The following is a 20246-nucleotide window of genomic DNA, read 5'->3' on the forward strand; positions in this document are numbered from 1 at the left end:
TATCCAACTCCCATTATAGAAACTTTTCTATAATTTTCATATGAATATCCATTCTAAATAGAATCATATATATTCAGAATTATATCAATATGGTCCATTCATTACTATACTTCCAACTACCCCTAAGCAACCAATCCTCAGCGAACCTTAGATTGTCCTTAACAGTTATTTAATAACTTTAGTCATATCCGGTTCTAGTCCTTTTTTTCCTCTTAATAGCCTAGGCATTTGGAAAATTAGAACAGGAGAATATTATAGCACATGAAATCGATCCTATATTCGAAGCATATGGGACACGATTCATAATGTCATACATAAAGACCTGATACATTACCAGTCTCTTGCTATAACATTTCCATATATAGAATTTCCTTATGTCGAATCTTTTCAACATAACATTCATATATATATATATATATATATATATATATATATATATATATATATATATATATCCTTGACTAAATTTGATTAAAATCTCACAATCTAAGCTTTTAGATTTGAAATGAAGTATGAGTTCCTCTCCCTTAATTATAGCAAAACAACTTTTCAAACTCTGCAACTTTGGGAATTGAAACCTTTAATTTCTATAATTAACATTACTAACTCACAACACTTACCATAATAATTATGCTCCCACTAGCATAATAACTATTATCTTACTAGCATAACATTTATGCTCCCACTAGCTTTGACATGTATCTAAAATCAGTTGGACTTCTAGAAATCAATACTTTATTGACTTTCTCACCAAAGTTCAGATTTCTGATACGAGATGCTTCGATAAGCCTTTATCTAAGCTCATACACCTTTTATTAGAAATCTCATATGTGTGTTTAAACTATTCAGAACTTACAACAATAAGATCCGAATGTTCAAACTGTTTATCGTTTCTCACAATTCGAACTATGAAGAGGGATGCAGTAGTCATAATTAAATTTGAGAATGCAAATATCACAATTGCTAACTCTTTAAAATCTACTTAGTGAAAGCGTTTCCTCACAATCATTTTCATGAATTGGAGAGAAGCCTTATGACACTTAGATTTTATGGTGTATGTGTTCCTATCCATGTGAATTTGTCATTTCCAACCATTACCATAAGATAAGGTCTATGACAAATTCAAACTCATATGGACTGAACCTGTAAAATCTTAATTTCTTGCCACTTGGCAGCACAAGGGCCTACCATGTCTTCCAAGTTGTTCAGCAGATCACCCTTACTGATCAATGAACTTTCACTGACCAAGGTGCTTTTCCCTATTCAAACAATTAGGAACTCATAGAACTCACATGCATAGTCAACTTTAACTAACTGGGCACAGAAACAAAAATATGTTAACACAATAGGTTACAAACCTCAAGTCGTGTGCTAGTGTTAAACAATAGGTTTATTCTTGATTAGTTCTTGAAACTTTTCAAGGTCTTTAAAACTCCCACTGACCTCTTGACATATAAGATTCACTTGTCAAGAAACATTCCTTGACAAACAAAATATTCAAGAGTTAGTGTGGATTCATATCAAGAATGACACTTCATATAATTGGTCTTAGTTGGTCTTTGTCTTATCTAAAACATCACAACTGCCAATTCCAAATGTGCATGAGCAAGAAAACTTTTTTACTCCACATTTCATGATGTGTTGTAAACCTACTTAGGATGTGTCACTCAACGTACAATTTTGGAGTATGACTCTAAGACTTGATTTTGGAATGAAGTATGACTCTCCTTAATTGATTTAACCATTTCAACAATTTCTGATACCTCTTCTTAGCCATACAAATGCACTAAGGTGTCCTTAGAGGATCAATTGTGATATGGTTTTCATAATCATTAAGATGATCATAAAACACGATACTAAAGTACTCTCCCTTCTTTTCAGATTAGAGAAACTTTTATCTTTCTGCCGACTTTGATCTTTCTTATTCGTTCCACTATACATTGAAACTTTTCAATGACTCGGAATTATACTTAATCTTGTGATAATAACCATATTTCCTTATTTGGTATATTATGACACTACCACAAACGAAAGAATCAAATCCATATTGCCAAAAATTACAAACATCAATTTTCACATATGTCATTGCAAGGAGATATAAAACAAGATAAAATTCAAAATTTTATTTATTTATAAAAAATGCTGAAAAACTTTTCCTTACAATACAATTATAATGAAAACTATGTTACTACATATTTCTAAGCAATTTATCATAACTCCTAGCATCAGCTAAAAAATTCGATCATCAAACCATGCGATCGAAATCCATCTCTTCACGATCAGACTCAGTATGCCATTCCTTTAAGCTTCCTTTGATCCTACAAAACATCAAAATGTAATCTTATCACATCATGTATTATGAATCTACAAATAGGAGCTTAATATAGTTAGATAGTGAGCTTACCTGAAGTAGAACCATACAATTTGATTCTGCCATCTCTTAGATCTCTCAGGTGGTTAGGGTAGCTTCTCTTCCAATGTCCCTTTTCTTGGCAATAGAAACAAACAGACTCTTTTGGAATGGTACACGGGACAATCACAGACTTAGCCTTTGATTCTTTCCCATTGGGAAGAGAAGACTTTTCTGGACTTCCAATGTTGGCATTGTCAATGTCCATGGAAGTTTGGGAAGTAGATCTTCCAATGAAATTTGCATTACCAGTGCACCAAATCATTGCAGACTCAGCAGCAATAAGCAAATAGGTAAGATCAACAAGGGTTACGCCGCGGTCTGTTATATAGTAGTCTTTAACAAACTGACTATAAGACTCGGGAAGTGACTGAAGAACCAAGTCAACAGCCAACTTCCTTAACACAATGACTCCTAACATTACCAGCCTGTCAATGTGTGACTTCATCTCCAAGACATGTGCACACACAGACCTTCCATCATGGTGTTAGCTTGCCAATAGGGCTTGAGTGACCTTGACCTTTTCAAGTCTTTGAACATGTGGGTTAGGGAGAATTATTGGATGTGGTGGAGGAAGTGAAGTATGATATTGTGGAATATCATCTTCATGTGGAAAGCTTTTTCCATAAGATTCGGAAAGACCATAGTTGTCTGAACTAGACATCTACAATGGGAGAAATTCAGGTTAGTTTATTTAAGTCCTTAATATAACACCCAAAATGAAATATTAAGGCTAGGACCCAACACAATATTCTACAATTCGGAAGAGGGATGTCGTAATCCAATTGTAAAATATTTGAAGGTAGGTAAATGACGATTTACCAATTTCCACCATGAAAAGCGAAAAATGAATTTTAGGTTTTAAATGAATTGAAATTTCTAGATCTTTTGAGATTCATTGAACTTTTCAATGGCATGTTTAATCTTGATTATGCCCTTCAAGTTTGTGACTGGGATGTCGAGGATCACAAACAAGGTGTGAATAACGATGCAAATTAGCTTGGTACACTTAATGTTACAAATCACCTAATCAATGTGCCGGTTAACCACACACGCTCTATTGATCTATGATAAACATCGAGCTACCCATTGCCATCCTTCATTAGTCCCAGATTAGTGTGACGGTTAACAACGCACGCTCCACTAACGACTAATAAGGTGCAATGTGCAATTTCATGGGTTAGCATCAAATTCACATTTTTCCTAAGTAACTAAGATTGGTAATTTATAAGTGTTTAGTTACTTAGTATTTTCATTATACTTTTAATGATAATTAATGTCCTATCCTACCCATTCGACTAACGACCCTCCACCAGTCAAGGAAGTGGTGGGTGAGAGTGGACACCGATTAAACCACCATTTTATAGGTAGTAACCTTATACCCCCCTTATATACCGGCTTCGTGAATGAGGCCTACTAACGGTAAGACTGACTTTTAACTTATACATATATAATATATTAAACTTTTAATTTTATATAGTATAAGGGTGTATTTTAAACTTTTAAAATACTTGGTGGTTTAATCCTTTAATAAATAAAACTTTTAATTTAATTAATCTTAAACCATGTTATTATGGATTTATTAAACTTCTCTTTTAATTAAACACTTTAATTAATTTAATAAAGTCCATAAGGTGTAATTGAACTATTCAAAGCATCTAGGTTATTAAAAATTCAAAATTAAAACTATTTAATTAATTTTTAAGTTATGAACCCAAGAGATACATCTTTTGAAACCTTTCAATTACTAGATGTCTTAGAATTCAATATTACAAATTAAAACCTTTTAATTAAACTTTTCAAATTCCAAAACTTGAGGACAAGCTTTGAAACTCTTCAAAACCTTTTGGATTCCAAAACTTGATGACAAGTTTTGTAACCATCCAAGACTCTTGAATTCCATAACTTATGACTTTAATATCATTTTAATGGATGAGACTTTTCATGTTCCATAACTTGAGGACAAGTTATGGAACTCGTTAAAACATTTAGATCAATTCCAACAAACAAAATTATCATATAATTCATGATTGATCTAACTAAACTCATATAACAAGATAATATCAAATCAATAATTTACAAGTAACTTTGTTTATCATATAAATCAACAATTATCTTAAAACTTTGACAATTATCTTTTAATTGTATGAGGATCATCATTACCAAATCAGAAAATACAATTTTTATGATTACAAAACAGTTTGTGGTAATGATCCTAGTCCAATTTTGGTCAAAAAAAAACTTGAAATTCGGCAACCAGAAGCCTCTACTCGACGAGTACATGAACTGGACTCGTCGAGTTACCCTTTTAGTGAGTGAACTCGTCGAGTCAAACATAGGACTCGACGAGTTCATCAGTCAGAGGCCAGAAAACTGATTTTTTTCAGCTTTAAAAAATAACCAAGCATCAAATATAATATAAAACAATCCTAGGCTTTGATACCACTGTTGGGTTTTAAGCACTATAACACTCCTATGGTGCACATGCAACCTTATATGCTTTTTATCTATGTTTTCTCTAATTGTACATGCAATTTCAATTTTCCAAAGCATACAACCTAACAAGCATACAATAGAGGATATACAATATAAAACTCAAGTTAGATGGATACCTCTTGATGTAGTTTGTAGTTTTGGCCTTTCAAGAGCTTAGCACCTCAAGTGTGATGCCTCAAATGGTTCACAAACACCATGAACAAAGGAGGATTTTGCGAGAGAGGCTTGACACACAAAATCGGTTATGATTCTCTTAGAATACTTAGGTGTCCCGATTTTGGCTAAGGGGTGACATTTTTATAGTGTAGGATTCCAAGGGTCATGGGTAAACCCTAATCCATACACTTAGGTTATGATCCATTCTTATGTGGGCTAACTCTTCATGGATACTTACATAAACTTATCCCTTCATAGATCAATAGCCCAAACAATATATATGTCACTGATTTACATAATCAGTCCCTGTTAATTTAATTAGTCTCTTTTGATCACTAAATTAATTCCAAATTAATTCTTGATCAATACTAATTAAATATAATGATTTCTCAATTAATATATTATACTTATAATATATTAATAAATCATAAATAGCCTCTTTCTCAAATATCCATCCTATCAAATTGTTCTGGTGAAGGCAACCCAAATGGACCATGCTACTCTCGGGTCAAGTACATACCAATTATAGTTATGGGCTTAGACATCTAATCCAATAGGAAAAACTTTTCAAACTTTGCAACTTTGAAAATTTGTAACCTTTGTTTCCTATAACTTGTATTGCCAACCAGCAACACTTACCATAATGATTATGCTCCCACTATCATAATAATTATTACCTTACTAGTGTAATGCCCGTGTTTCTAGGCTAGGCATTAATATTGACATGATAGTCTAGGTTAACCTTTGTGACTCATTTTGGAGAAATGAAAAGGAATTATGTGAAAATTATGTGTTTTATGTGTTTTATGCTTAATTATTAGGATTTAATTAATTAAGATTAAAAATGAGCGTCGAAAATAAATATTAGATAAAGCCGATATTTATTAAGAAAGTTTTAGTAGTCGTGACAAGGATTACGGATATATAAAGAATGCCAAAATCCGAGTTACAACGAAGAAGTTATGACCTGTCGAAGTTTCGCGACAAACCAGCACGGTGCCGAATGTCGTAAAAAGTGAGTTTTTGATAAACAACTTTTTGGCCTTAGTGATCTAAATAAAACTCGTAGTATTCGTTAAACCGAGAAGTTCGATAAAAAGAACGCCCAAATCTGACTTCGTATGAGGAAGTTATGATTTTTCGAAGTTTCAGCTTATCAGTAGACAGCTAAAAACTCGAATTTTAGATCGAGTGATTTTTAGCCGACACAACCTAAACGAGAATCGAAGGTCTCATAAATAGTAGCACAACGGTAAAAAGTCTGACGAAAACGGACGTCGGATGAAGAAGTTATGAATTTTTAACAGATTTCCTGTCCCGGTCTGTTAAAAATAATAATATAAAAATTAAAGTCAAAATTAGCCGACGAAGTCTAAACGAAAGTTGTAGAGCGTAATTTTACCTACACGTTCATATATAGAACGTCAAAAACGGAGCTTGTATGCGAAAGTTATGGATTTTAGAAGTTTTGGCGCGAAAAACGAGAAAAATCCCCATAACTGGGAAATTTCGCTGAGTCACTTCGGACACGTCATCCCTCGCATGCGAGGCCTCCACATGGCACCTCCTGATAGGATCGAGCTTCGCGTGTCGTCTTCTGATTGGACCAAGTCCGCAGTCCACTCGCATTCGGACAGCCTCGCAGGAGACACCCCACGGATGCTCCTCGGACACCCCTTTGCATATGTGTAGCCTACTTATTGGACCGAAGCTGCTGACCAATCTGAAGCTCGCAGCTGACCAGTCCGAGCCTCGCCCTGCTTCCACCTGGTCCGAGCCTCGCAGACGCGTGCCTTTCCCTCCTCGGTTCGGATCCAAGCCTCGCTACTATATATAGTAGTGGCTGTGAGACTTCCCGGGTAGAATCCGAAATTTGCCACTTTTCACCCATTTTTCATCCTTTTTATCATTTTGACTTCCCCCGAAGCCCCGGTACTTATTCCAAAGCCCGAAACACGCCCCGAGATTCCCGAGAAGCCCGAAAAATTTATCTTTTCGGTTTTGAAGCCCGACCTTTGCAGAGCCCGGTTTCTCAATAAAACTCCCGGTTTTATTAGAAACGATCGTTTTAGGAAACGAATTGCTGCCCGATTTTCATTAAATCAGGTGAGTGTGTAGTTACTTTCATCTTACACATATATATGAAGTATTTTATATAAAATACGTGCTATGTGTATATATGTTGTTTGTTTATTCGAGATGGGTGTTGAATGAATGTTTTATACATGTTTAAAATGATTTAAAATGTATATATATATTATCTTCAAATATGTTGGGTAAAACATGGGTAGATAAAGTATGAGGGATAGAAGTACAGTATAGATGTACGTTGGTAGCTATGAATTTAGTACAGTGTAGATGTACGTTGGTAGCTACGGATTTAGTATGTTGGCAGCTATGGACTTAGTGCCTGTTGTATAAACCTTGGCGACGATGTGACTTCGTGCCTATTTGACATAAATTGTTGAAGGAAAACAATGTTGTCACCCCGGTGTTTGTTTTATTTGACATAAATTGCTGAGGGAAAGCAATGTTGTCATCCAGGTGTTTGTTTTATTTGACATAAATTGCTGAGGGAAAGCAATGTTGTCACCATACTTATTGTTTTATGTCAGGTGGTCTTAATTGACATAAATTGCTGAAGAAAGCAATGTTATCACCTATTATTGGTTGTTTTATTTGACATAAATTGCTGAGGGAAAAGCAATGTTGTCACCCCGGTGTTTGCCTTATTTGACATATATTGCTGAAGAAAGCAATGTTGTCACCTTATTGGTCGTTTTGTGTTAGGTTGTCTTGTTTGACATAAATTGCTAAGGAAAGCAGTGTTGTCACCACATTGGTTGCCTTATTTGACATAATTATTGAGGAACCCCCGAAGCAAAGTTGTCACCCCTAATGAAAATCCTTAGGCTAGGTCCCTTGTGATAGTTGTTCTAGGGACGTAAGGTGAGGATAACAGGAATGGGTAATTAGGGTTAATTTGGTTGATTGATTGATGTTTAAGCATAATAAATTATGTATTGTGGGTTGAAAACCCTATATGCTCACCAGGCTTCCAAGCCTGACCCACTCAGCTTTTTATATTACAGATAGTGGACCCCGAGCATAGTCGGATGATGATGATGAGTGATTTTTGGATTATAGGCCAGTAGTTATAAATAACTGTTGTAAGGCTTATAATGTCTTGTTTATGCTTTTGATCTATATCGGAACATGACATCCCGAGGTTTTGATATAAAAGGAAATTATATATTTCTTAAAGAAAGGTTTTGATAAACTTTTATCATGTTTTGTTTTGGGGACCAATTCCGCAACATCTTTTAAAAAGATTTCTCTGATTTTATTTTAAAAAGCATAAACGAAATCGGTCTTTTCTGGCCGTGAAATTGGGGATGTCACAACTAGCATAACACTTATGCTCCCACTAGCTTTGACATGTATCCAGAAATCAGGTGGACTTCTAGAAAACAATACCTATTGGCTTTCTTTCCAAAGTTCAGATTTCTGATACGAGATGCTTTGATAAGTCTTTATCCAAGCTCATATACCTTTTATTAGAAAGATCATATTTGTGTCTAAACTATTTCAGAACTTACGGCAGTAAGTCCCAAATGTTCAAACCTTTTGCCACTTCTCACAATTCGAACTATGAAGAGGGATGTCGTAATCATAATCGGATTTGAGAACGCAGTTAACACAACTACTAAGCGTTTCCTCAAGATCATTTTCATGAATTAGAGAGAAATCTTATGACACTTAGATTTTATGGTGTATGTGTTCCTATCCATGTGAATCTGTCATTTCCCACCATTATCATAAGACAAGGTCTATGACAAATTCAAACTCATATGGACTGAACTTGTTCAATCTTAATTTTTTGCCATATGGTAGCACAAAGGCCTACCATGTCTTCCAGGTTGTTGAGCAGTTCACCTATACTGGTCAATGTACTTTCATTGATCAAGATGCTTTTCCTTATGCATTCAAATGAGAACTCATAGAACTCATATGCATAGTCAACTTAAATGGAATGGGCATAGAAACAAGAATATGTCAACACGATAGGTTACGAACCTCAAGTCGTGTGCTAGCGACAAACAATAGGTTTATTCTTGATTAGTTCCTAAAACTTTTCAAGATCTTTAAGACTCCCACTGACTTCTTGACATATAAGATTCTCGTGTCAAGAACCATTCCTTGACAAACAAATATTCAAGAGTTAGTGCGGGTTCTTATCAAGAATGACACTTCATGCAATTGGTCTTAGTTGGTCTTTGTCTTATCCAAGACATCACAACCACCAATTTGAAATGTGCAAGAGTAATTAACATTTTACTTCACATTTCATGATGCCTACTTAAGAAATGTCACTCAAGGAACAATCTTGGAGTATGACTCTAAGACTTGAATTCGGAATGAAGTATGACTCATCCTTTTGATCTAACCATTTCAACAATTCCCGATACCTCTTCTTAGCCATACAAGTGTACTAAGGTGTCCTTAGAGGATCAATTGTGATACGGTTTCATAATCATTAAGATGATCATAAAACATGATACTAAAGTACTCTCCTTTCCTTTCAGATTGGAGAAACTTTTATCTTTCTGCCTAATTGATTCTTCTTATTCGTTATGCTATACATTGAAACTTTTTCAATGATTCATAATTACACTTAGTCTTGTAAGCATAACCATATTCACTAAACTTTAGTAAATCATGACGAATAGTCTTGTCATTCTTTGTGGTGGACTTGACCAATGCACAACAAAGTGTACTAGATCCCCTAGTCCTTCACTTGACTCACATATACATGTGAACAAGGAATTAGTCTTAATTTCCCAAAGACGAAGTTCTCATTCATCATACAATACAAGTTGCATGATTCTAAGTTTCTGTCCAATTGAAACTTGGGTGATGAGAATCTTTCCTTATTTGGTAAATTTAGACACTACCACAAATGAAATAATCAAATTCATATTGATAATAATAGAAACATACAAACATCAATTTTCACAAATGCCATTGCAAGTAAAAATAAGACAAAATCAAAATTTTTCTTTTATTTATAAATTGCGGAAAACTTTTCCTTACAATGCAAGTACATATGAAACTATGTTTCTAAATATTCCTAAGCAATCTATCATAACTCCTAAGCAGCAGCTCAAAAATCTGATCATCGAACCATGCGATCGGAATCCACTTCTTCATGATCAGACTCAGCATGTTATTTCCTTCTTTCTCTTTGATTCTGCAAAACATCAAAATGTAATCTTATCACATCATGTTATTAAGAATCTTCAAATATGAACTTAATAGAGTTAGATAGTGGACTTACCTGAAGCAGAGTCAAACACTTTGACTTTACCATCCTTGTGGTCTTTTAGGTGAATACGGCAGCTTCGTATCCAATGCCCCTTCTCTTGGCAGTAGAAACAAACAGATTCTATTGGAATGGAACACAGGACAATCTCAGACTTAGTCTTTCCCTTTCCACTTTTCTGGACTTCCAATGTTTCCATTGTCGATGTCCATGGAAGTTTGGGAAACAGATCTTCCAATCAAATTTGATTTACCAGTGCGCCAAATCATTGTTGATTCAGCAACAGTTAGCAAATATGTAAGATCAATAAGGGTCACGTCGTGATCTGTCATATAGCAGTCTTTAACAAACTGACCATACGACTCAGGGAGTGACTGAAGAACCAAGTCAACAGCCAACTTCCTTGAGACATCGACTCCCAACATTCCCAACCTGTCAATGTGTGACTTCATTTCTAAGACGTGTGCACACAGAGACCTTCCATTTTGGTGTTTGCTTGCCAATAGGGTTTGAGTGACCTTGAACTTTTCAAGTCGACGAACATGTGGTTCAGGGAGAATATTTGTAGGAGGTGCAGGAAGTGATGTATGATTTCCATTTCCACGATCGAAATGTGGAACATCATCTTTGTGAGGGAAGCTATTTTTCAACAGATTTGGGAAGACCATAGTTGTCAGAACTAGACATTTACCAGGGAGAAATTCAATTTAATTGATATAAGTCCTTAATATAACACCCAAATGAAATATTAAGGCTAGGACCCAACACAATAATTCACAATTCGAAAAAGGGATTCCGTAATCCAATTTATTTGTCGGTAGGTAAATGACAATTTACCAATTCCACCACGAAAACGAAATTTTTAAACGAATTAAGTTTTAAATGAAACTCCTAGATCTTTTGAGATTCATTGAACTTTTCAATGGCATGTTTAATCTCGATTATGCTCTTCAACTTTGTGACTGGGATACCGAGGATCATAACCAAGGTGTGAATAACCATGCAAATTAGTTTGGTACTCTCGATGTCATTAATCACCTAATCAATGTGTCGGTTAACCACACACGCTCCATTGATCAATGATAATTTACGAGAAACCCATTGCCATCCTTCATTAGTACCATATTAGTGTGCCGGTTAACCACACACGCTCCACTAACGACTAATAAGGTGCAATGTGCAATTTCATGGGTTAGCATCAAATTCACATTTTTCCTAAAGTAACTAAGATTGGGAATTTATAAAAGGTTTAGTTACTTTATATTTCATTATACTTTTAATGAGGATTTAAGTGTCCTGTCAATTTCCTTATACCCCCTTATAGAGTGGACACTCATTCAATCGTCATTTTATAAGCAATTTCCTTATACCCCCCTTATACATCAGCTTCGTGAATGGGCCTACTAATGGTAAGACTGAATTTTAACTTATACATATATAATATATTAAACTTTTAATTTTATATAGTATAAGGGTGTATTTTAAACTTTTAAAATACTTGATGGTTTAATCTATTAATAAATTATACTCTTAATTTAATAAAAATTAAATCATGTTATTATGGATTTATTAATCTTCTCTTTTAATTAAACATTTAATTAACTTAATAAAAACCATAAGAGTGTAATTGAACTATTCAAAAACCATCAAGGTTCAAAATATAAAAATTCAAAATTAAAACCTATTTAATTAATTTTTAAGTTATGAACCTAAGAGTTGCACTTTCAATTACAAGAGTTTTGGAATTCAATGTTTCTTAATTTGAGATTTTTCAAATACCAAAACTTGAGGACAAGTTTTGTAACTCTTGAAAAACTTTTGGATTCCAAACTTGATGGCAAGTTTTGTAACTCCTTAAAAAGACTTTTGAGTTTTAGAACTTGATGACAAATTTTGTAACCCTTCAAAACATTTAGATCAAACTTTAAACTAATAAAATTATCATATATTTTTATCTCTTACAAATTTGACCTAATGCAACTCTTATAGCAAGATAGTTTCAAACTAACAATTATCTTAAAATTTTGACAACTATCTTTTAATTTAGATGAGGATAATTATTTCCATAACATAAAAATCGAATTTTGATCAACAAAACAATTTTTAGTAATTATCCAAATCCAAATTAAGCCAAAAAATCTGAAATCTGCCATCAGACTCGTCACCACCTCGTGGTGATTTTGAGCACCTCGTGGTCATCAGGCAGAGTCCAAAAAATACGATTTTTTCAGCTTTGAACAATTACCAATGCATAAATATAACAGAAAACACTCATGGCTCTGATACCACTGTTGGGTTTTATGTACTATAACACTCCTATGGTGCACATTTCTCTATTTATACATGCAACAAAAATTATCCAAAGCATGAAGCCTATAACTAGCATACAATTGATATTTGAATCATAAAACTAGTTAGAATATTACCTCTTGTTGTAGCTTGTTGAATTTGGCCTTTCAAGAGATTAGCACCTCAAGTGTGATGCCTCAAACGGTTCACAACACACCATGAACAAATGGAGGACTTGAGAGAGAGGTTTGTACACACCAAAAATCGGCTAGGCTCAACCAGGAATCCACAAGTGCCGATTTTAGGGTTTAAGGAATACATATATAGTGTAGAATTCCAAGAGTCATATTTAAACCCTAATTCTTACACTTAGCTTATGATCCAATAACTCATATGGACTAACTCTTCATGGACTCTCACATAAACTTAGTCCATCATGGATCAATAGCCCAAACCATATGTATTACTGATTTACACAGTCAGTCCCCGTTAATTTAATTAGTCTCTTTTGATCACTAAACTAATTCCAAATTAATTCTTGATCAATATCAATTAAATAATATGAATTCTCAATTAATATGTTATACTTATAATATATTGATAAATCACAAATAACCTCTTTATCAAATATCCATCCTATCAAATTGCCCTGGTGAATGCAACCTGAAATGGACCATGCTACTCTCAGGTCAAGTACATACCAATTATAGTTATGGGCTTAGACACCTAATCCAATAGCAGCATGAGGAGCACCTTCGTGAGATTGTTGGAGTTCTACGTGTAGAGAGGTTGTATGCTAAGTTCTTTAAATGGGAGTTCAGGTTGCGTGAGGTTTAGTTTTTAGGACACCTCGTTAACCAGGATGGTATCTTGTTTGACCTGGCCAAGATTGAGGCGGTCATGTGGTGGGAGGTTCCAAAGTCTCCCTCTGAGATTTGAAGTTTCCTTGGTTTGGAGGTTCATTCGAGACTTCTCCAGGATTGCAATTCCTCTCACCAAGTTGACGAGGAAGGATGTTGTGTTTAGTTAGGGGCCTGAGCAGCAGGTATCATTCGAGACTCTTCGCCAAAGGCTTTTTGAGGCACCAATACTTACCCTTCCAGAGGGAGTTGAGGATTTTGTGGTCTATTGTGATGTATCCATCATGAGTTTGGGTACTGTTTTGATGCAGATAGGGCATGTGATTGTGTACGCATTGAGGAAGTTGAAGCCTCATGAAGCGAAGTATCCTACTCATGATCTTGAGTTGGGGCGGTGGTCTTTTCCCTCAAGATTTGATGCCATTATCTTTATAGGGTTTGGTGTACCATCTACACGGACCACAAGAGTCTGTGATATCTGATGGATCGGCCTAACCTGAATATGAGGTATCGGAGGTGGCTCGACGTAGTGAAGGACTATGATTGTGAGATTTTTTTACCACCCCGGTAAAGCCAACATGGTGGTCGACGCTCTGAGCCGCAGGGAAGTTAGTGATCTGATTCGCGAGGTATGTTTGAGGATGACAGTGGTGACTCCATTTTTGGAAATGATCAGAGATGCGCAGTCGAATGCCATCAAGGAGGAGAACCAGAAGAGCGAGAGGGTGGTTGGGCAGGTTTCAGCTTTAGACATAGACAACAGAGGATTGTTGACACGTCATGGTCGAGTTTGGGTGCCTTATATTGTTGGAACTCGGGAGGTTTTGATGGAGGAGGCCCACAAATCGAGGTTTTACATCCACCCGGGAGCTACAAAGATGTATCTTGACCTGAGATATGGCTATTGGCGGCCATGCATGAAGAGGGATATAGCTTGATTGGTGGAGTGATGTTTGACCTGTCGGAAGGTCAAGGCCGAACATCAACGGCCACATGGAAAATTGCAGCCTTTGGAGGTCCCGTTGTGGAAGTAGGAGCAAATTACAATGGATTTTTTTACAAAAGTACCTAGGACTGCCAAGGGTTTTGTTGTCATATGGGTGAAAGTGGACCGTTTTACAAAGAGTGGCCACTTTCTGGCTATATGTGAGAGCTCTTCCGCCGAGAAATTGGCCGAGGTTTATGTTCGGAGGTGGTAGCTAGACACGGTCTACCTATTTCTATTGTTTCTGATCGGGATGTCCGTTTCACTTCCAAATTTTGGAAGAGGTTTCATGAGTAGTTGGGTACCCAATTGCATTTCAGTACCGCCTACCATCCGTCGATAGATGGTCAGAGCGAGCGGACTATCCAGACGCTCAAGGACATGTTGAGGGCCTGCATTATTGACTTTGGTGGGAGTTGGGACTCCTACCTCATGTTGGTTGAGTTCTCCTACAATAACATCCATCATGCTTGTATTTGTATGCCTCCCTTCGAGCTTCTCTATGGGGGAAGTGTCAGAACCCTATTTATTAGGGAGAGGTCGGACAGAGGGTCATGGGGAGCACTGAGATAGTGCTTAAGACGACAAAACTTATACAACATGTCAAGAAGATGTTACTGATGGCTCAGAGTCAACAAAATAATAATTTGGTTCTGTCCAAAGTCCAATCCAGTCTACAAATCTATATATTTGTTCAATCAAAATTGTAAATATATATAATTTGGTTTTATGCCCCTATTAAATAGGGATGAGCATGGATAGCGGGTATCCGTTTTTGGAACTAGAACTGTCTCAGAACCGTTGGTTCTGGAACCGGAACCGATGTCACTGGTTTTGGTTCCAGTTCTTAAAGAGGGAACCGCCAAGGACCGATTTTGGTTTTTATTTTTTAAGAACCGTTACCCACCGGGTAACCGCCAAAACTGCTTTCGAGACATTAAAATTTAAAAATACTTAATACCTAAACGAATTGACCGTAACAACGTTGATGACTAAGACATTTGTTGGGACTATCTAATTGGATTTTGGACGTAACATGCCAATAAGTCATATTTGCAACGTTTTTTTCAAAAGAAATGGTTTGATGTGAATGTAAATGCATGACTCTAAAACAATTTGAACTTACGTGATGGTAATATCTTTTGAAAAGATCTGATGTAAAATAACATTAATAGGTTTGATGGTAAGAACATAAACTTTGGTTTATGACTTATATTTAGCAACTTGGATTATCTTTTAAAAATGTTACTTTTTTGTCGTTTATAACTTGTATGGTAATGAACTAATTATAATATTTACTTTTTGTTTCAATGGATAAGAATCATTTTGCATTAACGAAACTAAAAAAAAATGACGTAACCTGGTTACCTGCTTCCGGAACCGGAATGTTCCAAAAATTTAAGAACCGTCTAGACCGGTTCCGGTTCTGACAAAATGAGGTGGATACCCACCTATGCTCGTCTATGTATTAAACACAACAAGTAGGGATGAGTGTGGGACAGAACCGATATCGACCCGTACCGTTCCTGATTTCCCGAAAACTGAATTTAATCAAAAGTCAATTTCGAGTAACGAACTGAATTAACATCACCGGTACCGGTTCCGGGAATGGTACCGATTTTCGGTACTCGTACCGGTATCAGCGATACCAAATTTCATAAATTTGATATACCGAGTACCGTCCCATATTTTTAAATTCGGTATCGGTTCTGGTAGAGTATCGGTTCCAGTACAGTACCAATACGGGATCTTGATTTGGTACAAACTGTCTATCCCTAACAGCAAAGTTTGTTTGGAAATATAATACCAAATATTCCCCAATAAGTCAATAAACCTTTACGCCTTGTTCCCAAGTTCTACTTAATGAAGGATATGGATGAAAATTGAGAGAAAGTGAGGGATATCGAAGGAAAATCGTGTTCCCGAGTTTCATTAATGGAAGGAAAGTGAGGGAAATGAAAAGATTTTGAAGCCATATTTTTCTTTCAAATTTTCCGCCCAAATTGGGCGAATTTGGGAAGAAAGTGACGGAAAATAAAATCTTTAAGTTTATTTTTTTTCCCTCCTAACTCGGGAACACAAAAACTTAAAAATTTCTTCTCATTTCCTTTCATTTCCTCCGAACTCGAAAACACGGAATAAAGAAAATTTTCCTTCCCTGTTTTTTTTATTGAATTTACAAAAAAAAAAAAAAAAAAAAAAACTCGGCAACAAGACGTTAAAGACATAGTTGGGGCACTTTACTGTAAATGTTAAAACCCTAGGGGCTTGAATTCGATAATAGTGAACTTGTGAAATGCATTTGAAGAACCTAAACCCCATTCTTGCAATCGCATAGACCCCCTTCTGAAATCAACACAAATGTCTGCTTCGACGTCAAGAGCTGTTGTTTCCAGGTTATGTTCTCGAATTCCCAGCAAGATATTCAACGGGAAGCACCCTACAACTCCATTAAAATCAGCCACTTCACCTCCTTCCAATCCTTCAACAAAACGCATTTCTGCTACTTCAAGGTTATTGATCATACCCTTCCTTTCTTTCATCGGTCTTAGTGATCATACGTGTGGCTTCTCTAATTTATGTCTGCATCTGATTCAACGATTGATGACAATGGTGATTTTTGTTGGGTTTTGTGTTTGTTGATTAGATTACCGGTGCAGCTGAGCTCTCTGTTATCGATGATGCCTTTGCACTCTGCAATTGCTTCCTGCCGACTGACTTCGGCTCTTTCGGTTGAGTCTCAAAGCTGGGGTTTGATTCCACTAGGTAATTTCAATGCTGATACAATCCTACTTACATTTCTTTCTATTACAATATTATACTTTCAAAATCAATGAAAATATGTTGTTTATTTTTACTTCACTTGTTTATTTGTTCCAGTAATAAAGACAACCTTTTAATGCAAAGGTTTAAGGATCCGTTAAGGGACTAATTAGCTTTTCTTAATTTGTGTAACTGAAATTGGAAAATATATATATATATATATATATATATATATATATATATATATATATATATATATATATATATATATATATATATATATATCTTTTCAGTCTTTATGAAGTAATATTATCAATAAACATATGAAACTAGCTATTGAGAAGATGTAATTGTATGAAAGTAATGCAGCAGTTAGCATCACATATTCACATTTGATCCTCACTTTAGCGATTAAGCACAAAAAGATCAATCAATATTCTACCACCACTGAACATTTTTTAAATGTCTTTTTGTTCGTGTTTTCATGTCCTTTTATATTGTTTTAAAGAGTCATACACATACATATTCCTGTTTATGACAATTAGATGATTACATATATTGTATAAGATTTGAGGGATTGTGTTGAGTATAAATGTTTAAAATCTTGCTACAATAAAAGTGACAAATATTAAATGTATATTTATTAAATATAATATTCAACATTGGACTTGTTCTGAAGCTCTCAGTGATGATATATTTATGTAAAACTAATTGTTAAATATTAACAATTTATGTAAGAAACCAAGTCCAAGTGGTGTAAAGTGAATAGTATAACATTTGTTACTTTTGTTTGTTGCAGGTATCTCGATGCCTTTATGACAGCAGCTAGTTGCCAGTGGACAGTGGTGCTATCAATTCAGTAAACTGAGGACTGTTCTCAAGAATTTGGAGGGTTCTTTTGTCATTTTACATATTGATTACTGTTCTCTTGCTTTCTTGCTCCTGTTATTAAGAGAAATAGTCTGGCAGAAACCTGGAACAATGCTCTATTTTCTTTAGTCAAATGCAGTGAGTGACTTGTTCTTTCTTCTTTATTTAATGGACACAACTTAACTCGGTAATGAATGGGAAAACCCTAATAACTTTTATCAGTTTCATAGCTTGATTATCAATGGAATTTGTGTCTAATTCAAGAATGTATCAGGGCCTATCAGAAAGTCAATGCTTTTCTCATTTAGTTCCTACTCTTTCCAAATTTGTTTTCTTAACATCTTTTCAAATATATTTTAGGGAAATTGCTAGAAAACTCCAACGTATTATCCTTCGACCCCAAAAAACTGTTGTGTTATGTATCCATTAAAACCATTATATTTTCTGATTTTCTTTAAAAATTAATGTTTCGCAACCAGATAACCTGTTTTTCAAAAACTGTTATTGTTATTCTTAAAAATTGCTAACCATTTTGGCAGAAACTGAAATACCATTAATTTCCAAAGAATGTAATTGCTGTTCCACATAAGTTATAGAATTTTAACTAATAAATTCATGTAATCTTTTTTGTTCCATGTAGTTAGTTATGCAACCAGTTTTCGTGGGCGAAACATTAATTACCCAAAATCAAAATATATAATGGTTTTGATAGACACAAACATAAGATAATAGTTTTTTTTTAGTATTGAAAGATAATATGGTGGGGTTTTTTTGATATTTTCTAAATTTTTTAAATAATTACTAGTCTACATTGTAGCGAGGAAAGTGAAGATTATGCAAAAGACATTGTATTCCCTACACATGTCATGGAGGAATATGATGGTATTCCCTACCAACCCAAAATAGCTCAAAGAATTTATTACCGACTATCTGGTGACCAATAGGTATGGTTTATGGTATGAGAAGAACGACAAATATAAATTGATGGTTAGGTGTGGGAATAGAAAAGATAAGTCTCGGTGTCCTTTTAGACTTTGGGCTTCCTGGATGACCAATGAACATTCCTTTAAGAATAAAAGCTTAGATGCAAACCATAATTGTTCTAGAAATTTGCATCAAAGGTCACTTGTTACTAATCATTGGATTGAAAACAAATATGTAAAAGAGATATTGATAGGCCATATTTTAGTTACACAACATTGCAAAAGGACATAAAAGAGAAGTACGACCTGAAATTTAGTACGAGTAAAGTTTTGTGTGTGTTTTCTAAGACAAAATGTCTGCAGTCTGCGGACTATATCTGCAAATCTCTACAGTAGAAAAGGTGGATCAAACGTCTGCAATCTGAAAGAAGGAAACTGTTTGTTTTTTAATATCTACAGGGTGTTAGAATAAACTAAAATCTAATTAAGCTGATTTTTTTTTTTTAAAAAAAAAAAAGTTAAAAGAGTTTTTTTTTTATAGTTTTATGATTTTATTATAGATAATTAACAAATGTAGATTAACTTTTATGTATTATTATATAAAAATTGAAAATAAAATGGTAAAAATTATCGTATATATTTTATAAAAACCAACAAACTTTGGTCGTAAAGTTATATCTAAACATTGTAATTAGGGATAAAATAATTTAACACATAACATGAATGGAAATAAACTTTGATTTTAAATGAAAATTTTCAAAGTTTTTATTTTACTTTTTCAATTAAATCAACTGAAAACTGACCATAATATTTTTTCCAATAAATAAACAATGTTGCATTAAATAATGTTTTATAAAATTTGGCCAAAAAAAAATATATAAGCCAATATTATGATTTTTGCATATCTATATAAACAACTCCACAAATTATTATTGTAATTAAATATTTATTTATAAATATGTCACAAAGGTCATGATTGTGTTATCAAACCTTTTTTGTAAGTATTGTAACATTTTTCCAATTTATTTATCATAGATAAAGTTGGAATAAATCTAAGTTTTAAAAAAAAAAAAAACAAAAGTATATGTGTTTTTTAGGTTAGAAGATGTCTGAAGAGGTTTGAAGACATCTACGCCAAGAAGAGGACGCGTAGATCTTTTTTCGTCTGCAG

At 34.5% G+C, this 20246-nt stretch overlaps 2 protein-coding genes across 2 annotated transcripts; both read left to right on the forward strand.

The window, feature by feature from the left end:
- The first annotated feature begins 14112 nt into the window (after window positions 1-14112).
- Window positions 14113-14472, forward strand: LOC145111608 (uncharacterized). Its single transcript, XM_079047871.1, has one exon. It carries the CDS (start codon window positions 14113-14115, stop codon window positions 14470-14472), a length of 360 nt encoding a protein of 119 aa, XP_078903997.1.
- A 2325-nt stretch (window positions 14473-16797) lies between these two features.
- Window positions 16798-18379, forward strand: LOC145116056 (uncharacterized). The gene is made up of 3 exons (XM_079052421.1): window positions 16798-17032; window positions 17167-17285; window positions 18082-18379. Exons 1-3 carry the CDS (start codon window positions 16881-16883, stop codon window positions 18099-18101), a joined length of 291 nt encoding a protein of 96 aa, XP_078908547.1. The 5' UTR covers window positions 16798-16880; the 3' UTR covers window positions 18102-18379.
- The last annotated feature ends 1867 nt before the right edge of the window (window positions 18380-20246 follow it).

The sequence above is a fragment of the Lactuca virosa genome, chromosome 5 (genome assembly GCF_052849685.1).
Source record: "Lactuca virosa cultivar CGN04683 chromosome 5, Lactuca_virosa_CGN04683_v6, whole genome shotgun sequence".
Lineage (NCBI taxonomy): Eukaryota > Viridiplantae > Streptophyta > Magnoliopsida > Asterales > Asteraceae > Lactuca > Lactuca virosa.

Coding starts and splice junctions, on each gene's coding strand:
- LOC145111608 (XM_079047871.1), top strand. CDS start 14,113: ATGGTGGTCGACGCTCTGAGCCGCAGGGAAGTTAGTGATCTGATTCGC.
- LOC145116056 (XM_079052421.1), top strand. CDS start 16,881: ATGTCTGCTTCGACGTCAAGAGCTGTTGTTTCCAGGTTATGTTCTCGA. Junction 17,033..17,166: donor CGCATTTCTGCTACTTCAAG/GTTATTGATCAT, acceptor TTTGTTGATTAG/ATTACCGGTGCAGCTGAGCT. Junction 17,286..18,081: donor CTGGGGTTTGATTCCACTAG/GTAATTTCAATG, acceptor TGTTTGTTGCAG/GTATCTCGATGCCTTTATGA.